The 22003-nt window shown below is 33.3% G+C and overlaps 1 protein-coding gene across 2 annotated transcripts in view; it reads right to left on the minus strand.

Annotated features, from left to right (window-relative positions):
- Positions 1 to 2514: 2514 nt before the first annotated feature.
- LOC117169626 (coiled-coil and C2 domain-containing protein 1-like) overlaps positions 2515 to 22003 on the minus strand; it is a 31793-nt gene continuing 12304 nt past the window's right edge. The window contains exons 6-12 of one of the 2 annotated variants that reach the window (XM_033356094.1): positions 20643 to 20996; positions 20200 to 20570; positions 6247 to 6422; positions 5895 to 6161; positions 5661 to 5699; positions 3039 to 3129; positions 2515 to 2970 (exon numbers count right to left, since the gene is read on the minus strand). In XM_033356094.1, coding sequence (XP_033211985.1) covers positions 2851 to 2970; positions 3039 to 3129; positions 5661 to 5699; positions 5895 to 6161; positions 6247 to 6422; positions 20200 to 20570; positions 20643 to 20996 — 1418 coding nt within the window. In that variant the 3' untranslated portion in view covers positions 2515 to 2850. The remainder of the gene's footprint in view (positions 2971 to 3038; positions 3130 to 5660; positions 5700 to 5894; positions 6162 to 6246; positions 6423 to 20199; positions 20571 to 20642; positions 20997 to 22003) is intronic. The other variant, XM_033356102.1, reaches the window with a different exon arrangement.

Here is a 22003-nt window from a genome sequence, read left to right on the forward strand (position 1 = left end):
TCTAGTCGGGAGTGGTGCTGACTGAAAACAGATGATTTGGAGCGATTCGCGCGCCATCTGTTGGTCATTCTAAGGACTTATTGAACTACCCTCGTATATGACTTGTGACATACACAATTTTTGATATCTACAGCACCCGCACTCTCTCTGCATCGTGGCAAAACTACCCTTTCAATCGCCGAATTATGGTAGTTCATTCGGTGCTGTCATTTCTACCTGGACGATTCTGTTACACCATTCAAGGTCTGTGTTATGAGCCCGAAGGAGTACGTGACAGGGATGACATACGTGTTGATTGCCTGATTTTGTTTGCTGAGTTGAGACAACTCTTCAGAATCAATCTGAGTCTTGTATTGAAGGCAGTCATAAGACTTTTCTGAACCCCTTTGCTGGCAGAGAGAATTCGACAAAAAGTGCCCAAAATGGCAGAAAAATTTGTTATCCTGAAAATTTGTATCCTTAGGTTTTTGGGAACGCCGTGTCCGAATATTAAGTCAAAATTCTGAAATTCAAAATGGCGGATCCAATATGGCGGACTAAAATACAAAAAACGGCTCAATTTGGATAAATCTTGCTACTTACGAGTTTGTGCGTTCTCTGAACCCGAAAATGAAGTTAAAATTCAAAAATTTTAAATGGCATCCAAGTCCAACCTGATCTTCCATGGTGGATCTGGATCCCTTCTTGGGGAAAAAACTGCATTTGTAGGCCTAGCTGCGCGGAGCTACGTTCTAACGTTTGCCATAGCTGCACAGTATACAAGAGTTTACACCCAGAACGCAGTTTGTGTTGCGTTCAAATGCATAGGTAAATCCTTGCTGCTCAGGTATTCTGTTAGTGTACACAGATCATTTGTGATGATCATCTTGAGCAGAGAATGCCTTTGGGTTGGTTCTAAATGTCTGAACTCTAGTAAAGCATGACCAAAATTTCTTTCAAGGTGCTGCAGTTTTTCTGAGATTACGCTGTTCACATAATTGTCATTAATATCTGGATGTCGTTCTAGTGGATCCGGTACTTTATGTTCATTATCCCTAGCCAAAAAATGGCAAAAAAATAAAGGCGCATAGCATCTCTGTTCATATTTTATGTCAATTTTAATCGCCTTCTTAGTTGCTAAACCTCTGCTTCTGCCTCTGGGCGTACAAGGCCATCTAAATCGGAGGGATGTGGTGATGCTGGATTATCAACAAGTTGAGGATGAACATCAATTGCCGCTACTTGATCATGTGACGCGGCTTCAGCTAACTGATCTTCATTGCTGTCGTTTTGCCACTCCAAATCAACCTGTTGTTTGATCTCTATTGCTTGATCTTCTGAAATGTGTAGATTAGTTCTGATGTCATTCACATCAGAGATAAGATCTTTAAGTGCGACTTTCCTTATATAAGGATACTTTGCAGCAAATTTCTTCCTAAGATTGTATCCTCTTTCGATTTTCGTTTCAAACTTTGCACTTTCGTAATAGAGACGCACCAATTCCTCTTTCATTCTGGTATCCCACCTTATGCTCTCCCAATGTATTTCTGTCGAGGTGGTTGGCTGCAAAAAGCTAACGCTAGCCAAAGCATCCGTAGCAGGCACAGCTGATCTTCCACTGCTTTCCGTTTGTCCCAGATGTTCTTGCTAGCCAGCTGTTTGATTAGTGAGATCTGCCTGACCATATAATAAAAGCTTGTTGTTTTTTTAATTATTCAATTTTATTCCTTATTTTCAGCATTTATTTCTTCAAAATGTAATTCTATCCACCCGCACCATTTTATAACATACCCATACTGTTAGGGATTTCCAATAGTATGTAAATCCACGGGGGTGCGGTGTAGTTTTTTGTCAAATTTAGAAGTCAATTATATATGTATAGGTGTCGAATAACAATGTGACCGTTGGTGGCTTGATAATGGGAGGATCAACTCTAACAATTTGAACTCTATTCTCCGCGTCATTTTCCTGGATACCCACATTGGTTGGAAAGGGCAGCTCAGCTCAGCTCAACTAGCTATTGAAATTTGATATTATTTTGTAGCGTCATTTAAAAAAAAAAATTTTTTAATATTATTGTCATCAGAAATATGAATGTATACAAAAGATCATTAAAAATTAAATGAATTTAAGCGACTTTTACACAACACCTAATGCAGCATGTATCGAAAAGTGTTTGAATTTAAATTTGGAGAATAAGTCGTCTTTTTACATAACTACCGGCTTTTAAATAACATATGAATACAAGACTCTAAAAGTAAAATTCGAGTAAAGATCTCAAAGAGGAGTCCATGGGAATTTTGTGACAATCCAGTTCATGACTTTTACTCAACTTTACTTTGTCGAATAATATTATTTAATGTTAGATTATTTAATAAATGCTGAAAACTGTGATTACATAAACAATGTTTAACACTTTAAATAGTTGTTGTTGGTATATGGGACCGTAAGACTGAAAAAAGCCATTTGCAGAAATTATAAATTAAATAACAGTTTCAAAAAAGGTTTAAGCTTTTTAAAATAATAAAGGCCATGTTCTTTTTTTGTTCATTTATTAAGCAAAATAACTATTCTAAGCTGTAAAACATAAAATCTGATATTTTAGGCACGTGGACTCCCATATTTATATACAATGTTGCATTCAGTGTATTTACATTGACACAGTTATCCTTGATAAAATACTAAAGCTTTGTAATCGCAGAAGTAGGTGCTTAAATAATAAGAAACGAAAACTTTTATGAAGAGTTGAGACATTTTTTTAAAAACTTTTTTCCCCTATTCATAGAATTTTTTTACTTTCTTCATACTTATTCGTGTACTAAGACGAATTGAAAGTCTGGGTTTCAAGGCAGTTTAAGGAGCAAAAGACGATCAGTGGTCAATTGTTAACCACTTGTCCGTGATTTGATCGATTTGTTTTGTGAGTATAGGATTTCGAAGACGCATTTTTATTTCTAATTTTCCGCCTGTCGACTTTCTCCCATCCATCAACTGAAAGAAATATTCATATCATTTTTGTATTTAACTTTCCCATATTAATCTGAAATTAATCTACTCACCGAGAAAGAATCGTGTAAAATGCAATGTGTTTCAAGAGGCTGTAGTTTTACGGTAACGGTCCCCAATAGGCTGTCTCGTTTGAAAAATCCCCTGGAACAGAAATATAAGCATTCATTCGTGTGAAACTAAAGCTATAAAAATAATTTTCAAGCGTATGTACGTCATAAAGAAGCTTCTGTTTTCTACAAGAAATATTTTTAAGTAATAATTTCTATTGATAAATATTAGCAAAAAAGTCTACTGTCCACACTACTTTTATACCATTTGTGTTCATAATAAAGTATTAGAAGTACAAAATTCCTGCCTGAATGTGCGCAAACTACAAAAAAATATAAATTTCATGCTGAAGTTTAAGTAAAGTAAAATTTAAAAATTAGTTTCATATGTTTTCATTTCTAATTTTAGAAATCGCAGAATTCTGCTAGTCTTAGAATTAAGTGAAACAAATGAAGATTTTAGATTTTTATTCAATTCAGTTTTATGTATATAAATTATTTTTAGGATTATAAAAATTAAAATTCGACATCAATCTAATTTACGTAGCAAAGTGTAAAAGAGCTCGATTACAAAAGCATCAAACTTGAAAAATTGTCAGCCTTTAAATTTGAAATCATCATCCTTTTGTTTATCTCATTTTAATGCTATAACCGTTAATAAAATATTTTTAACATTTTGTTATCAATGAGTAATTGTATGTTGAAATTTGAGATTTTTAAACGTTATTGATTGGATGGTAGGATTGATGTGCAGATTTGTTCCGTTTCGTTAAAGAAAGTCGTGGAAACTAGAAAATATTGCTCAAAAAGCAGATGGAAGATTTTTCGAAAGCTACTATAAGTATGAAAGTACTATTCCTAGAAGAATTTAGCGTAAATTGGCTTCAATATTTTAAAACTCCTGTTCATTTACCCGTGACGTTATTCCAACTTGTGTTTTCACGTTTCTAATTTTTAACCATTTTGTTCGCTTCCTCTTCAGAAAGAACTCAACGAGGAAAAAAAGCTTTATGGGATCGGAGTTTAGTTTAAAATTAACTATTCAATCATTATTCAAGTTAAAATTGCGAAACAGCCCTATTATAAAATTTTGAAATTAAAACTATCCATTTTTTTATTATTTCAAAAAAGAAAGGGGATTGAGAATTTAAAAGTTCACAAAATCGAATAAATAACTAATTTATATATCTGTTACGAAATGTTCTTTAATTTAATTTGTCAAGGTAACAAGCCACCTAAACCGCATTTTTCCCCCATATTTGGATTTAATAATTGTCTCTTAAATTTTCTTTAAGTTTAAGCGGGCCAATTTATTCTCCTTTCTCCTAAACATTAGTTTATTCTTCCTGCCGGACCGACTGAACGCAATTTGGACTGTACATTCAATTTGCCATTAGAATGTCACGGAGTAATTGCAATAGTTTTTTTTGTAGCGTTACAAATTTTTTTAAATATCATAAGTTCTACTGACGGTTACTTCAAGCGCACCCATAATCACTTAAGTAGTATCATGCTACCGAAAGAAGATGCGCTTGAAATCGCCTTCAGTCTATTTTAATGACAGGTATTGTATTTTTCTTATTATTTAATACTGCAAAAAAACTATAGTAATTATTTCGTGACCTTTTCACGGAAAATTTAACGTAGAATCCGCAATGCAATCAATTAAAGGTTCATGTTACTGTTTTTTTCTAATTAATTATTTTTTTTTTTTTAGTTTTTGTTTCATGATACGGAAAGGATACTATAAGGGTACACTGCAGCGAATCCTTTCCGTTCATTCGTTCCGCCAGGGAGATTTTTATAAAAATTGTTGTTATTATGCCTTAGATCAAGCATTAAATGTAACTCAGCTTCTTTAAATTTTTTATTTTACAAAAAACTCCGTGCAATATAACAAAGAAATGTTTGAAAAATAATGGCTCAAAATAAAATTGTTTGATTCGTGATTTAGAGACATAATCTTTCATTAGAACTAATCGGAACTAAAATCAGAATTTCAGACAAACTAAAATGAATAAGGCTCTGAATGGAATAAGAGGACACTGAAATTTTAGTTTCAACAGCAAATGATCACCAAACCTGTCACCTACATTAATTGAATTTTGGAGAAGTCAGAAACGAATTTTTAAAAAAATGACAAGATGGTATAAGATTGCCCTTGAGCCAAAAAATGTGATGTCTGCTTATTTGATCCATAGCTTCAATTTTTCATTTAATTGCACATACTTTGTTGTAAGCGATATCTTTAAAAATTACGAATTGTGACATATGAGCATTCGATTGTGTCTGGAATTGATAGTTTAAGTAGGAAAGTAGTTTATTAAAAATTCTGAATTTTGGACTAAAACGTCTCCGCGATATGAAATAAAAACAGATGCTCTTTGAATCTCAACTTTTACTCCATTGCTGAAAACTTTCCCATATTATTCTCCGTTTCAAAACTTAATTTCCAAATTTACAGGTCTAGAAGCGATTATCTAATCAGGAACTATAAGGGACTAAATGTGCTGTAAAGGAAAAACTAACTCGCTGTGATGTTTAGTAAGAGTGGATCCATTCACCGACGAATAAGTTCATTCCTATTTCGGAAATCATACATATGCGTTTACGAAATGTTCATACCTTGGGTGAGTGCAACACAGGATGGGGTTCAGCGAGCATCTGCAAGCAACAACCTAGTCTATGTACTATGATAAACTGGTAAATAAGCGGGGTTTTCCATTTCACACCGAAAATAATCGTTAATCAAACCGAAAAGTTCATTAAAAGTAGGGATATTGAGAATTATTAATACTAATTGATTAAGAAACTAAATATGTATAAAATGTAAATAATTGAGTTAATGAATTTAATTACCCTTTGGACCAGACTTGGCATTTTAATGCATGCCTCTTGAAGGCTCTTTGGCACTGTCGCGAGCTTCGCTCAATAATTCCATTTAATGGAAAAACAGCCTCGTATTCTGGATTGCTAGTGTCTCGAACTGTCGAAGTCGAATCAGTCATTGGGCTGTCAGTGGGATAGGGAAATTCAAATACCACATATGTGTCTGCTTCCTTGGGATAATTTATGCCTCGAATTATTGACAATTCCAGATCTCCATCGTTTAAATCTGTACAGCTTCTGTAATTTGTAATATGAATATTAAAATATATAGTGTACATTCCGATTCGAAATATCAATAAAGAAATAATATCTTAAAACGCACTGGACAATGGCATAAGTTTTAATCTCGTAGTGATGTTGTGGAGGAGGCGATCCGTTTCGTTTTCGAACACGTAACATGTCCAAATCTCGAGTGTAACTCAACGCAAGTCTTTCCCACCTATTGTAACCAGGAACGTCACCTAAAGCCTTACAGTGATCTCTTGTAGATAAGCACCACTGAAATGAAATTAAATATTACAATTTTCAACTTTTAAAATAGTTTGCACTAAAAAGTGCGTTCAAAACTTAAAAGGATGCTTTTTTAACTTAAAGGGTTCTTTATCTATGAAATCAGTAGGAACTTTTTGATCCTATAGTTTCATTGGATCGCGGTCTAAGCCTGTTAACTGCTTATGGCATCTTATGGGAAATCCGCGCTTTTTCTCACAACGGCTCAATGTAATCGCAGAATAGGCCAGTGAGACACGCGCACGCGTGTGTGTGTGTGTGTAGTTAAGTGTATGAATGTGCCAAAAGTGAGCGAGGCGTCTCGATTACTAAGACTTAAGACATTTTTTGAATAAAATATTTAAAATTTTGCAAGCATATCTATTTCCGGCTTGCGATTCGAAACATTTTAACATATACAACTTGCACGCAGCTTGAAAAACAACGCAGAAAAATGCGAACCCGGGAAAAACAATAGAAACCTAGCTTTTCTAATGCTTTTCAACTAATTGTTTTTTCTATTAATCCGAAAGTTATCCAAAATATTGCAACTGCGTGGAAATTGCTGCCAGTTCGCACAAGTTGCTGAGTGGACATCTCTCATTTTCTACGCCCTGTTAATCCCTCTGAACTTATTAAAGGCTTCCCTTGCTGGGTGTGCTTACGTTTTGAGGTGTGATCTCTGTGATATGAGTGCGTATTACTGGTGTCTAAGTACTTTCACGCCTTTTTCTATGACGCCACGTTTTTTGGTTCTCTAGTTATAATTGTAGTTTTGTTATTCTGACATTCGATCCTTTTTGGTTTATCCCTGCTTAATGTTGCAGCCTTACTAACTTGCCTGCGCACCCTGCTTCCTTTTATTATTTATTATATATCGATTTATAATCTTGATGAAATTTGTGTTACACCTAATAATACTGATTTCTCATTTCTGTAGGTATATTTAACTTTATTTTAGATTAACATGTTTGGTGACGAGCCCTGTGAATCGATACTAGTTGTTCGAGAATTTACCCCCCTCATTGAAAACTTTTCTAGGTAAGTGTGTCAGCTTAGTGCTATGTCATTTTTCAGAAATTTTACGAGCCCATGGAAGTATAGAATTCCCCAGGGTGATTCCCAATCTGTCTCTAAGGGTATCTCTAAAGGACCTGAAGTCAGGGCTGATACGGGAAAAGATGGTGTGACTCAAGTTGATACCCTGAGCAGGGTTAACACACATAAAACTATGGGACCAGTGGTTCAAATAGGATCCCATCCCCGTCTACGCGTTCCCCTGCAAAAAGAGTTAATAATAAAAAAAGGTACCGTCGTTCTCCTAACCTGCCTTAAGAGGCTATGGGCCCTAAGGGTTTTAAGAAAATCAAAAACAAAGGTTCTCCTCTTCCAACTCTTCCATGGTGAAATAACCACCTCTTCCTTCTTCTACGACGGAGGAGGTTGATCTGACTACCCACCCAGGGATTTATTGTCATCCCTTGTGCCTTCTCAGCGAAATGTAAATAAGCATATGGTGCCGCCAGTGTCTGATCAGCTGGACAATATCACTACGAAGTTTCGTCTCTGGATTAGTGGCCCTGAAACTTTCACCATTCGCTTCTGAGACATATTCTTCTTCCTTTATAGTATTGATAGAGAATTTGAACCCTAACCGGAGTATGGGTAACTATGAAACCCTTGCCTTGCTGACTCCCTCGATGTCATAAGTGGGGGTAGGGGGATTTTCAGGAATGGTCAAAATCAGAAATATATTCTGTGATGATTGAAGGAATGCTAACCTTTTGCTCGACTCTGCGGATCTTAAAATTGAGGGCCATAAGTTCTTTATCCCTGTATCTCTTATCACGAAAAAGGCCTGCGTCAGAGATGTAGCTTCCATCTAGCAGCTCTCGTAGCATCTTTCTTTTAAGTTTCACTTTTCCTCTTATACCCGTTATCGCTCCACTACGAAGATGTTTTAGGTGCCAGCGCTTTAGGCATAATGCCAAAAAATACAGTGGTACGAGACCGATGTGTGAATTCGGTGGTGAGTTTCATCAGGCAAATGAGTGCCCCAATAATGCTCGCAGTGTATGTAGAAGAGAAGCAGAAATCTCCGCAATGATGTCTGAATTTGACCTTGATATTCTGGGTGACACTGAAACTTGACTTTCTTATGATACTTTCTGGGAATTTGGCAGTTATATCACGCAGAGATGTGACCGCTCCAAGAGCAAGGTTGGTAGGTCTGCTGGTTGGTTTAGTGAAATTGATGCAGTTGGGGTTGTGGGTTCCACCACCATTGGATCCGTAGCTGTTTTTCAGTTTACTCTTCACTGCTGCTCGCTCTATTTTATGACTCTTTGTGGAATCTTATTAGCTGTGCCGATGGCTGTCATTCTATCCTCCTATTTGGTGATTGCAATTCCCACTCCCCTGTGTGTGGTTCTGAGTGGGAAAATGAGAGTAGCAGAAAGCTGTTCGTGCGTTAAGAATCGGGATTTGAATCCCTTGAATGATTCCTGTCCGATATTTCTTCTCTTGCCTGGTAGGTCTGGTACGCACATGGATATGGCCTTTATCTCTGCTGCTCTTGTTTACTTTTCTTCAGTCAGTCTCCAATGATTCTTTCTTCTCTGATCATTTACCTGTTGCATGTGTTCTAGGCGAAAATCCATCGACATCCTGCTCTTCTTCTAATAGATTTAATGTCAAGAATCTTGATTGGTCTCTTTTTCGAAAAGGAACAGAGGCTCTCACCCTGGATTTTGTGGCTGCCCTGAAAGATGGTGTAAATCTTTACATCTATGGACGCCTATGATCAGTTCGTAAACGCGGTGTTTCGCATTTTGGTTGATTGTTTGGTCAATCGTTCGAACTCCCGCAGGGACAAAGGAAAGACCCAACCACCCTGGTGGAATAGGTACTGCGATGATTTACTAGCTAGAAGGCGTGATGCCTTCAAGAAGTATCTGGCAAAACAGTTCAGAGGGTATACTGGAGGTAAGAGAGGTTGACTGTATGGTCGTTAGCCTCTCGCTTTAGTTCCGAGAACACTGGGATTTTTCTGTTCCCAACACAGTTGAGCTCAGGGCGTTACAGGAGGCTCTTGTGTCCCCTAATATTGTTTCGGACGTGGTTCCCCCCATTCTAAAGGCTGATGAGAACTACCCCAAAACCGTCCGTTTTCGTGGGCAGAGCTAGAGCAGAGCCTTTTTGTAATGATTCTAGACTTTGCTTTTTCTCTGTTCAACAGAATGTATGCACTTTCTATCTTTCTGCAAGCATAGGTTTATAGTTTTGTCATCTTCATCCCTAAGCCTGCAGGTAATTGGTTTCGTCCAATCTCCTTGATGACTACGATGTGCAAATTGTTCTAAAGAATGGTTCAGCCTACCCTGACCCTTACGAGCAATATCAAGGGCGCGTTTCATTCGGTTGCACCCGGGTTCCTGATCAAGAATTTGGAAGATTTGGAAGTTGCGCCCACAATTACTGATTTCATATAATTTGTTACCACTAAAAGGATAGTATTCTTCTCTGTGCGAGGCGCTCCCCGAGAGAGTGGTGTTGGGGTCCCACAAGGAGAAATCCTATCGACCATATTTTTTAATCTTGATCTGCCTAAGCTAGTGATCATTTCCCTGAAGGTGTGAGGGCCAACCAGTCTGCTGATGACCTGCTTTTGATCGTAAGCGGCAGAAATATTATGATGGCTCTGGCTCTTCTTACTGAAGCTATTGCGGCCCTGATCCCATGGCTCGGTGAGGTGTGCCTATCTATTTCCTTCTCGAAATTCCAGTTATGCATTTTTTCTAGATATTTGGAGGTTTTGAAGATCTTTCTGCTTTAAGAGCCATAAGCCTACTGTGAGTTCTTGCTAGAGCCTCCTGGTGTGTTGATCCATCGATTTTTTGACATTGTCAATATGAATTTTGTTAGGGCCTGTCTTGATTGCGGGCAGGGACTGAGAATGAATCCCGAGTGAGCCGAAAGTTTTACTGTAAACGCGCTATTTAGGAGATATATTCTGTGGGAGAACTGTAGCTTGAAAGAGGCGTCATCCAATCCCTCAGGGCCGAAAGCAGTTGAAGATCGAAAGACTGGAAAGATCAGACTTACTGACTCTCTATAGGATTTGAATCTTCTAGGGAGCTGAATCCTAAGAGTAAAACCCCTTTGCTGTTTCTCAAGAGATCGATCTCTTATAGAGTCAGAATTTGCCGTTTCTGATGAATCTTTTGGAAACGAAACTTTACTGGATGGCGCCACATACGATATTTTTTCGAATTTTGATAAACAGTCACTAGTTGGAATTATTGTTGACTAATGCATTATTATTTTTTTGCATAAATTTAGATTTATGGGAATTGTAATTAGAATACTTCTATCATCGAGTATTATTATTCTCTTAATTAATTTATTACACAACCACACAAAAAAATAAGTGTGCGGATCTGGTAACAAGACACATGTATTCCTATGGATTTTGGGGCGCTGAATTCAAATTCGGTATCAAAAATCACCCATCACGTCATGGTTGAGCCATAACCTCCAAAAATGACGGAAAATCATGCACTGAGGTAAATAAATTTCAAAATAATTCCAGTGATGCAAATTTTCACTTCAAAAACATGTCGACAACTGTGAAGGATCAACCCTTGCCTGATATCAACTTATTTAACATAACTTTACCCAACAGAACCTGACCTCACCTCACCTGAATCAAAAGAAATTCGTTGAACTACACGTAAAGCTCTGTAAGCATATTTTCCCAGTAGCAAATGTGTGCTACATCGAATGGGTCAACTCGAGCCTAACCTAGAAATAAATCTAACCTAGCCTAACCTAACCTAACCTCACGAAACACAATTAAACTGATTGTGTTGTCCCGTTGTGTTTGCGGTACCGTTTGAATCAGCTTGGGCTCAACCTGCAAAGAGGTCAAACCTATACTAACCTAAAAAATCCTGATCTAACCTAACTTAACTTCACGTAACACAATTAAACTAATTGTGTTGTCCCGTTGTGTTTGCGGTACCGTTTCATTCAGCTTCGGCTTAACCTACATAGAGGTTTAACCTATCCTAACCTAACAAAACCTGACCTAACATAACCTAGCCGAATGAAATTCAACCACACGTGTAGCTATGTAAGCGTAAGGTTCTCAGTCTTAAATGTGTGCTATATTTAATAGGTCAACTCGATCTTAACCTACAAATGAATCTAGCTTAACAGAACCTAACGAAATTTTTGCTTAACGCAACACAACTTAACTTAAGTGTTCCCGTTGTGACACAAGTAAATTCATTTCATTGTACTACAGGTGGTTAAAAATTTAGACCCACATTAGGTTCTGTTAAGTTAGATTCATTTGTAGGTTTAGATCGAGTTAACCTATTAAATATAGCACACATTTAAGACTGAGAACCGTACGCTTACATAGCTACACGTGTGGTTGAAATTCATTCGGCTAGGTTATGTTAGGTCAGGTTTTGTTAGGTTGGGATAGGTTAAACCTCTATGTAGGTTAAGCCGAACCTGAATAAAACGGTACCGCAAACACAACGGGACAACACAATCAGTTTAATTGTGTTTCGTGAGGTTAGGTTAGATTAAGCTAGGTTAGATTTATTTCTAGGTTAGGCTCGAGTTGACCCATTTGATGTAGCACACATTTGCTACTGGGAAAATACGCTTTCAGAGGTTTACGTGTAGTTCGATAAATTTCTGTTAATTCAGGTGAGGTGAGGTCAGGTTCTGTTGGGTAAAGTTATGTTAAATAAGTTGATATCAGGCAAGGGTTGATCCTTTACAGTTGTCGACATGTTTTTGAAGTGAAAATTTGCATCACTGGAATTATTTTGAAATTTATTTGCCTCAGTGCATGATTTTTCGTCAATTTTGGAGGTTATGGCTCAACCATGACGTGATGGGTGATTTTTGATACCGAATTTGAATTCAGCGCTCCAAAATCCATAGGAATACGTGTGTCTTGTTACCAGATCCGCACACTTATTTTTTTGTGTTGCTGTGTTATTATTTAAGCAATGATAATAAATTATATTATTCTATAAGATATTACAAACTAAAATATTGAAAAAATTAAATTTTAAAAAATAAATTTATTTAATAAATAAAATGCATGACAAACTTTAGCAATTGTTTAATAATAAAAAGGGTTGAAAAATAAAATTGTTTATAAAATAAAAGTCTTTGAAATTAAATTTCAGGAAAAAAGAAATAGATTCAAAAATATTTTTTAAATAAATAATGGAATTTAAGAAAATGATACAATTTATAAAAAAAGTAATTAATTAAAAAAGAAAATTGTCGAAAAAATAAATTCGAAGAAAACATAAAATGGTTAAACAATAAAATTGATGAAGAATCAAAAAGGTATAAGAAATGAAATATTAAAAAAAAATTTGTTTAACTGGAATTGGTTAAAGAATTAAATTAGGAAAATCAATTCTTTTTTTAATCACGAATTTTAAACAAAACAATTATTGAAATAAAAGTTATAGATGTTTCGACCATAAAATTAAAAATTAATTCTCAAACAAATTTATGTGCATTATAGTTAGAATACTTTTATCATAAATTATTAGTATTCTTTTAATTAATTATTATTTAAGCAATGATAATAAATGACATTTTCTGCAGTGTCCATTTTTTAACCTGTTTTCGCTTATATTATATCGATTCTATCATTTTCATACCTGATGCAAAGATATTCCTAATGTACATCATTTTACCCTATAGACCAAAGCAAATCTCCTATTCGTATTTGTAACAAATCTGATTTTCACCAACTAAAAATTCAATGCAATTGATCAGGAAAACGTATCTACACTGATAAAAACGTAAAATTTCACCGAAATCGAGATTAATTAACTTGCTTACATCTTTTTCAGGAAAATTATAAATAATACTGTATTTCAAATTACTTTTAGGAATCTTCAAATTATAAAAGATGTATATTTTTGTGTATTTCCAATTTCAAAAGTTTTTCCTGTCAGTCTGAATATATTTAAGTAAATGCCCGTAGAGAATACACCTCTTATATTTTGTGGAAGAAATTCAGTGCATATTATTCCAAAAGAAAGAATGTTAAAGGGCTATTTCAGAACATTAGTTGAAATGAAACTGCAAATTTGTAGGGCAGTTACTTAGTTCTTTTTTTAAACTTAGTTTTTTTTAATTCCTTGACTTTTCCCTGATTTTTCCAAAGCACACTTTTTATTTCATCTAACCATTAATATTTAAAGACCAGAATTTTAATATTGTATATTTTCAAATTTTCAAACAAAAAAGATTAAACTTCAACCAAAAACGATTGAATTTTTAACATAACATTAATTCCATTTTGACACTTAAGAGTTAATTTTTTAACAAAATATTTCTTTTTTAAAAAAAATAGTTGAATTTTCAAACTAAAAATATGAATTCACAAACAAAAAGACTAATTTTCAACCAAAAAAGTAACCACCTACCAAAGAAAATTAATTTTCAAAAAAAAAAAATTTTTAACTGCCTAAAACAACAAAAAATATAATTTTTAACAAATTAACCGTTGAATTTTCAAACCGCAATTATAGATTTTGTACCAAAAAGACAAATTTTGTACATATCAATTGAATTTTGAACAGGCAAATATTGATTTTCTTCCGAAAAGGCGAATTTCCTACAAAACAGCTTAATTTTCAAGCCAAGAATCTTCATTTTTACCAAAAAGACGAATTTTCTGCAAAGCGCACTTTAATTTTCAATCAAAGAAAAGGATTTTCAAATAAAAATGGTGAATCTTTAACAACAAAGAAGTTAATTATTAACCAAATAGTTCAATTTTCAACTCAAATTGGAATTTCCCAGTCAAAAAGGCAAATTTTCAACAAATAAAGATTTTTTAGTACAGAAAAAAAAGATTATCCAAATTGTTGAACTTTCGAGCTAAAAGACGAATTTGCTATAAAACAGTTAAATTTTTAACGTGAAGATATGAATTTTTTACAAAACAAAAATTTAATTTTCAACAAAACAGTTGCATTTCTAACCAAAAAAAGGACAATTTTAACAATCACTTCTTTTATACCAAAAAGATGAATTTTTATTTAAAAAAGATCCATTCTTAACAAAAAATAAAATAGTTTATCAGAAAAAAAATAGTTTTCAAAAATTACTTAAATTTTCAATCAGCTAGATGAATTTTCAACTGAAATTATAAATGTTCATCTGGAATAGTTATATTTTCAGTTAAAAGTATAATTAAAATAAAACGAATTTTTAAGCAGAGATCGATTTCGAACAAAAAAATATGAATTCTCCACAAATAATGTAAAAGTAGATATTCTCATACAAAAAGATTTCAATTTTAAATTAAAAACAGTTAAATTCAACCAAAAAAGACAACAAAAAAAGATGAATTTTCAACCCAAAGCACGAATTTTCTGTTGAGACTGAAGAATGTTCAACAAAAAAGTTGTATTTTCGACGAGAAAAAGTGACATTTAGCACAATACTTGAATTTTCAACAAAATAATTGAAGTTTCCAAAAAGCAGTTGATATTTCTGCGCAAAAAAAAAACTAATTTTGAACAACAAAGTTAAATTTTGAACAAAATAATTATATTTTCAAGAAAATAGTTGTATTTTATATCTAACAGTTGAATTTTCAACCAGCAAAGATGAATTTTAAGCCAAAAATATGATAATTGACATTTCAACCAAAAAAGGATGAAATTATGCCAAAAGAAATGATTTTTTAACCAAAAAGTACAATTTCCAACGAAAAATTATTAATTTTCTAAAAAATTGTTGAAATTGTTTAATTTTAAAAGTTCCCTAACCTTCTGCTGATCAATTTTTCATGCTACCTGACTATTAATATTCAAAAGCTGGAAGTTTAATCTTGTACCATTTCTAACATAGAATTTTTTTTAACAAAACAAAACATTTTTCAATTCAAATTCTTAAATTTTTTATCCTTGACTTTTGCAAGATTTCTTTGAAAGCCCCCAATGAATCAAATTCACTGACTTTTCTCTGATTTCCATGTTTTCCCTGCCCTACCGCCCAAATGTAGGGTTTATTTCTCTGTAAACAGCAAATATTTTCTTGAGGTAAAAAAATTTTTCAACCCTACACTTGTATTAAAAACATCGAAAACGAAGAAACTTCATTTTCAGATCAAAAACGACCAAGCGTAACCTCAACACAATTTTTTGTAAATAAAACTCATGGAAGTATTTTTTTACTGAAAGGAAGGAAATTAGGGGGTAGCGTTTGCAAAATTTTTAAAATCACGTTTTTTGGACAATCTAAACTGCATATATTAGCTCATATATGCACGATTCCTTTGTCGGAGAATCCAAGCACGGCCCCGATATCCAAGGACCACGAACTCATTTCGTGAGCCAGAGCATAATCTAAGCAAATTTCAGAACTGCACGGCCCAGCCTTTACACGAAAAGTAAAAAAAAAAAGGAAATCATTCGCTCGAGAAATCACTTTTGAAAAGAAAACATCTTTCTCTACTCTCATACTCGTATCTTGCATCTTTTCGCGTAAGTTGTATTCATATAAGGTAATACCTCTAAAACTGTTTTTTCCTTATTAATTGTTGAAGTTATTTTTAGTTTATTCGAACTTGATTAATTGAAAATAATTTCAAAAGTACCTCCCCAACACAAATTCGGAGCTGCACACTTTCCATTCAGAACTGCACACTTGTGCAGAGCTGCACGTTAGATTATGCTCTGTCGTGAGCAAACCTTATTTTTCTCTCAGGGTTAAGAAGATTACAGGCCGATATGTCGAACACATTTTTGTTACGAGTTAGATTTTTTTTAATAGTTTGCACAGAGCTATCCCAATACACGGAAAAAGTGCATTAATCTTTCCTGAATTATTTCTTCAGTCGGCAGGGCATATTCTAAGCCTCAATTAGAACTGACCGAATCCCTATTATACGAAAAAAAAAAGATTTGAAAATCCGATTTTTCTGCGCATGGTGTCGAAACTGTTAACTGACCATTATCAAGTTTTAGAACTGACCATTTTTTTAGAACTGACCGTTAGAATATGCCCTGATAGTCGGGGATAAGAGAAAATCTTGAACAAATGTCAGAGATTTTGTATAACTTTCAGGATTTAATGGAAAACAAATGTGGAATAACTCTACAAGAGTTCGGAGAAACTTGATATTAAACTCCTATTTAAAAATGTTAATAAAATATATTGAGAAATTCATGAAAAAACGTTGAAAACTTTCGTAGAAATCACATTTAAGGTATTGAGAGTTTGTGATCACATAATTATAAGGTCTAGATACCTCAATTATGTTAATTTTATAGCAAGTCTTGAAAAAATGATGAAAAATCTCATAAAAATTCAATTCGAGCTATCGAGTGGTTGTGAAGTACTTCATTATAAGATCTATAGACCTCAGTTCTATCAAGTGTAGCTGCAAGACCCTACTGTGCGTTTTTAATGTATAACAGTTTTAAAGTGCGAAGTTTATTAGAAAGGAATATTAATAATAACATTGAATCGAATTGAAGGAGTACGAGTAAGTATCTGAAAAATTATTGTATTCATAAACTTGTTGTTAAAAAGATTCAAGACTGCTTCTTTATAAAATACCTTCAAGCGTACAAAGTAATTAAGCGGACCGAATCCATTTCAAATCAGAAGGGGACTTGAAATCGCAGAATCTCTCAAAAACGAAATATGTTGTTATTTAGAGGAAATAAGGTGATACTTATTTTTCTGATTTTTAAACAGACATTTTTATAAAAAGTTATGCGTATTTCAACTTTGTGCATTGTTTTTCAAAGAACTAGATTATTTTCCTTTGAACTCTATAACTTTCGGCCTAACTGAGATATCCATTATTTTTTCTTTGATTCTAATGTTGTTCATCGTCTTCTTTCAAAATCCATCGAAAAATTGAAAAAAGGTTTAAAATTAAAAAAATAACAGCGGTTTTTCTGAAAAAATTAAAAATCTATTTCATCAAAAAACCCACATTTAAATTTGTTGTCAATATTTTTTTGAACATGTGCTTTTATAATGAAGATATCTTATAATTTAGTGCTTGCTCAATAACTTTTGCAGCCAGGAAAATTCTTTTTTGTTACTATCGAATTTTCTACTTTTTCTTTGAAACAATACGAACAAATGTTAAGATATAAGTTTGCACGTCTGGAAAAGTTGTATGAAAAACGCGATATTTTTCATGGTTAACAAAAAAATTCAAAAACTACATTTTTAGCAAAGAAAAATTCTCCCGGCCTCAAAAATGGTTTAGCCCGCATAATGCTGCTAAGATGCCTTTCTTTTATTAGTAGAAACTTTAAAAAATATTTCGAAAAATAAAAAAGGTATGGTTTTTAAGAAAATCTTTTTAACTATTCTCTTCAAATTTTAAAAATATGAAAAAAGTATAATTTCCTCTAAAAAAACAACATATTTCACCCTCGAGAGATTCTTTGATGTCAAGTTTAGAGCCCTGCCTCATTTCAAATGGATTCGGTCAGCAATGATTGTTATTTGTTCGTTATGTTCCAAAAAACCGACGTTGGTTACAGTTTACTTGTAACCACAATTAATAAGATCGCCGATGGTTATAAATATATACCAAAGAGTTGGATGTAACATGCACTTAAAATAAAAAATTGTTTCTTCAAAATTTGATAGTTTTAAACCAATTTATTTCTATATGACGAGGGGTCGATCACTCCAATATCCCTGATACATTCACTAAATATTCCCATACACGGTATTCTCTCAATATTCCTAGATATTTGTTGGTATTCTTGATTTGCGCTCTACAATTTTTTAATGATTCCAAATTATTTTAAATGATTTTAAAAAATTTAAGCAATTTCAAAATAGTTTATGCATTATTGTGTAATTACAAAATATTTTCAAGTGTTTAAAAGGATTTTAATGAATTTAATGTGAAGAATTCCTGAAAATAAAACCAAGAATCTAACGACCAAATTTGGATAAACACGAGAAAATGTTCCCATTGCAATCTGAAAAAGATAAAAAACTTTTTCCTCCTAAAAAATAAAAGAAAAAAATCTTCCCTCCTTCTGGCCAGAAATAAAAAAACGAAAGAAAAATGAAAAGGCAACCAACTAAATCCCCTTCCTTCTCTTGTTTTTTCTTTCGTCTTCTTTTTTCCCCAATCATTATCAAATCACAATAAAAAACACTCGTAAAATAATCACCAACGTTTCGGCACTCATACAGCACTCTTATCAAGGCAAAGAGAATTATATAAAAATAAAAATAAAGTAAAATAAAATAAAATAAAATAAAATAAAATAAAATAAAATAAAATAAAATAAAATAAAATAAAATAAAATAAATTAAAATTAAATTAAATTAAAAAATATGTATAAAACTATAATTATAATAATTATATAAGTATCATATTATAAAATAATTTTTATTTTATTTTTATTTGTATTTTATTTTCTTATATAATTTTCTTTGCCTTGATGATGGTGCTGTATGAGTGCCGAAAAGTTGGTGATTATTTTACAACTTTTTTTTCTATTGTGATTTGATAATGATGGGAAAAAAATAAGACGAAAGAAATAAAAAGAGAAGGAAGGGGATTTAGTTGGTTGCCTTCACATTTTTCTTTCCTCTTTTTTATTTCTGGCCAGAAGGAGGGAAGACTTTTTTCTTTTATTTTTTAGGAGGAAAAAGTTTTCTATCTTTTTCAGATTACAATGAGGACATTTTGTCGTGTTTGTCCGAATTTGGTCGTTAGATTTTTGGTTTTATTTTCAGGAATTCTTCACCTTAAGTTGATTATTGGGCGTTAAATAGGATTTTAAATTTGATATTAATCTCATTTAAATACCTGAAATTCTAATTTAATAAGTTTGAAAATAATTTAACGGGATTTAAACATTCTTTTAAATTAAAAAAGATTAAAGTTTATAAATGAGTTTCAAAAGAATTTAAGTAATTGTAAAGAATTTTAACAGATTTTAGAAGAATTTAAAAAAGTACAAGAATTTTCAAGAGATTTCAAAGACTTTAAAATACTTTTGATGAGTTCAAGAGATTTTTAGTGGTTTTAAGGGATTTTGTAGCATTTCAATGGATTTAATAGAAATATTTTTTATAGAATGGGTCACAAATTTTTGCAGGAGGCCCTGCACAGCTGTCGGTTGTATTTCAGATATTTTCTTTAATACTTCCAGTTAGGTTAGCCGAGAGGTTTTAAGCGTTAGGAATTAGAAATGCGAAACTTATAGTGTTCGAACCCGCGGCTAATAAAGATTTTCATAGCGTGCGATTATAAATAGTGTTGTGATTGTGTAATAATAAATAATTGTGTACTTAAACATGTAGAAAAATATCAGAATATAATATTAATAATATAATAATACAAAAGATTAATTTTTTTTGCGGCGAAAAATCGATTGCAGTTCAACGCAATGTAAAACAAAGACGATTTTAACTTTTATTAAACTACCCATCGTATCCTCTACTATACGATTTTTCTATAAAATTAAATGGATATTTTTCCGTTCATATATCATCATTCACTGAAGCATTTTTGTGATAAAATCTAGTGGGCTGATAAGAGCAGTATGCCTAATTTGACATATTGGGCAAAGTCTGGTTTTTTACCCGGCCATACACGGACAAGGTTGCAGCCAACTGCATGATGGGGGGGGGGGTCTATAACTTAAGGTGGGATTCGAACCACCTCGATACAACTCCATAGAAACATTTGTTATATCCAAATAACTATAAAGCAAATGTAACTCACCTTAATCTGTTTGAGCAGCTGTGCCTCCAAGTTTTCATAAATCTGATCGTCACTACCTGTTGCTTCTTCCAAACATTCCTTCTTCGATATAAGATCAAAACTCTCGTCCAATTTGGGGTCTAAACCAGTGGCAGTTAATTGCATTTTTGCATCAGGCGACAGAGGAATAGAATTCATATCCACGGGCAGTCCAGATTTACTCGCTTCAATTAAAGGATCCATTCCTTTTGCTTGTCTAAGATAATCTCGTGCAAGTTCCAAGTCCCCATCTTTTTTCGCTTTAAGCGCAGCTTGTTTAAACTCTTGTTGTCTTTGTTGTATCTGCATCATTTGCTTGTCGGCGCGGGAGGTTATCATTTTCTGCTTCTTATCTTAATAACCATGTCAAAATTAATTTAAATAAATTGAATGGATTTAGATATTAAAGAGAGTTTCGCTATTACCTGCATTTGCTCTAGGCGGAACTACTGGAGCTCGTTTAGGCTCTTCTTTTGGGGAAGATTGTTTCTCGGGTTCTGGTTTTAGTGGTGAACGTGAGGTTGGTTCCGGAGGTGCGGGCGCACTAACTGCTAGTGGAGGAAATCCTGGAGGCGTAGGAAGTTCATACAGAGGAACAGGCTTTCCTCTCGCATACGATTTTAAAGCATCTTCGAATTGCTTGCAAATTCGACCATATCTTCGAGCTTTTGATGTATTCCCTTCGCCCTCGGCTGCAACTTTTGTCCGTCGGTAAACCTCAAGACGTTCTTTTAGGGCGGACTCCAAGGATGTGCCGGATAAAGGCTCTTGAGGCTGAGCTGTATAATAAAGTAAGTTAACTTCATTCTGTCTGTAGATATCCGTTCACCTTACAGTTTCTGAGTTTTTATTGGGAATATGTTAACCGGTTTACGCCATCTGGTGCCATGAATCAGAGTTAGAAAGAGTAGGTAAAATTTTAGACACATTTTAATCTCTGGGCATAAATGTATTATTGCGGTTGTTTCGTAGAGTTTAAAACAATTATTGCGTAATAAAAATTAGTCTTTATTGAAAACAAAGTGCTTTAGATGGGATTTACATCTCATAAAGGAAAAAAAAACACATTTATTGACAAAGAAGTTTTTCTAAACAAAAATAATTACTGTACTACTTTTTGTAAATTTAGACGCAGTATAAACCTTAATAAACTGGTTTCGAATTTAATTTCCAAAAATCAATGATTCATATTCTTCGCATAATCTGGGTCAACTTTTTCACTATATACATTAAATAAAGTTAATTTATGTTTATAATACACTAAAACTTACATACTACAGTAAAATACTTGCTTTTTTTATTGAGAAAAACATTTTTATAATAAATGTTTCAATATTTTTTTCACTCCACAAAAGTATTTTCTAGTTCTGATTTTTGGCACCAGATTGCGAAATGTTCGAACACCATTTCCAATTCATTTGGAATTATCTTATTTGGAAAGCTTTTTAAACATTTGTATAAGTTAAAGTACTAAGTCATCGCCAAGAACGCAGTGATCACCAGTTGGTTAAAATGGTTAAACATAACTTTAAGGCATTTTACGCGAAATATCACGAATGAAAGTGTTACACTTTTAGTTGCTGCATCAAAACAGACTTTACCAGTTAGGTTTAAAACTAAAGATTTGTAGCAGAATATCATACGAATATTATTATAAAAAAATTTCCTTTTATTCTTGAGTTTAGTGTAACGGATAGAACTTTTCAATGAAAAATATTTTTGTTTACGCGAGAAACATGATGCAACCAAGCACCGATGAGGTAGGAGAGTACGATGTTGCCACGTC

This window comes from Belonocnema kinseyi, chromosome 1, assembly GCF_010883055.1.
Source record: "Belonocnema kinseyi isolate 2016_QV_RU_SX_M_011 chromosome 1, B_treatae_v1, whole genome shotgun sequence".
Lineage (NCBI taxonomy): Eukaryota > Metazoa > Arthropoda > Insecta > Hymenoptera > Cynipidae > Belonocnema > Belonocnema kinseyi.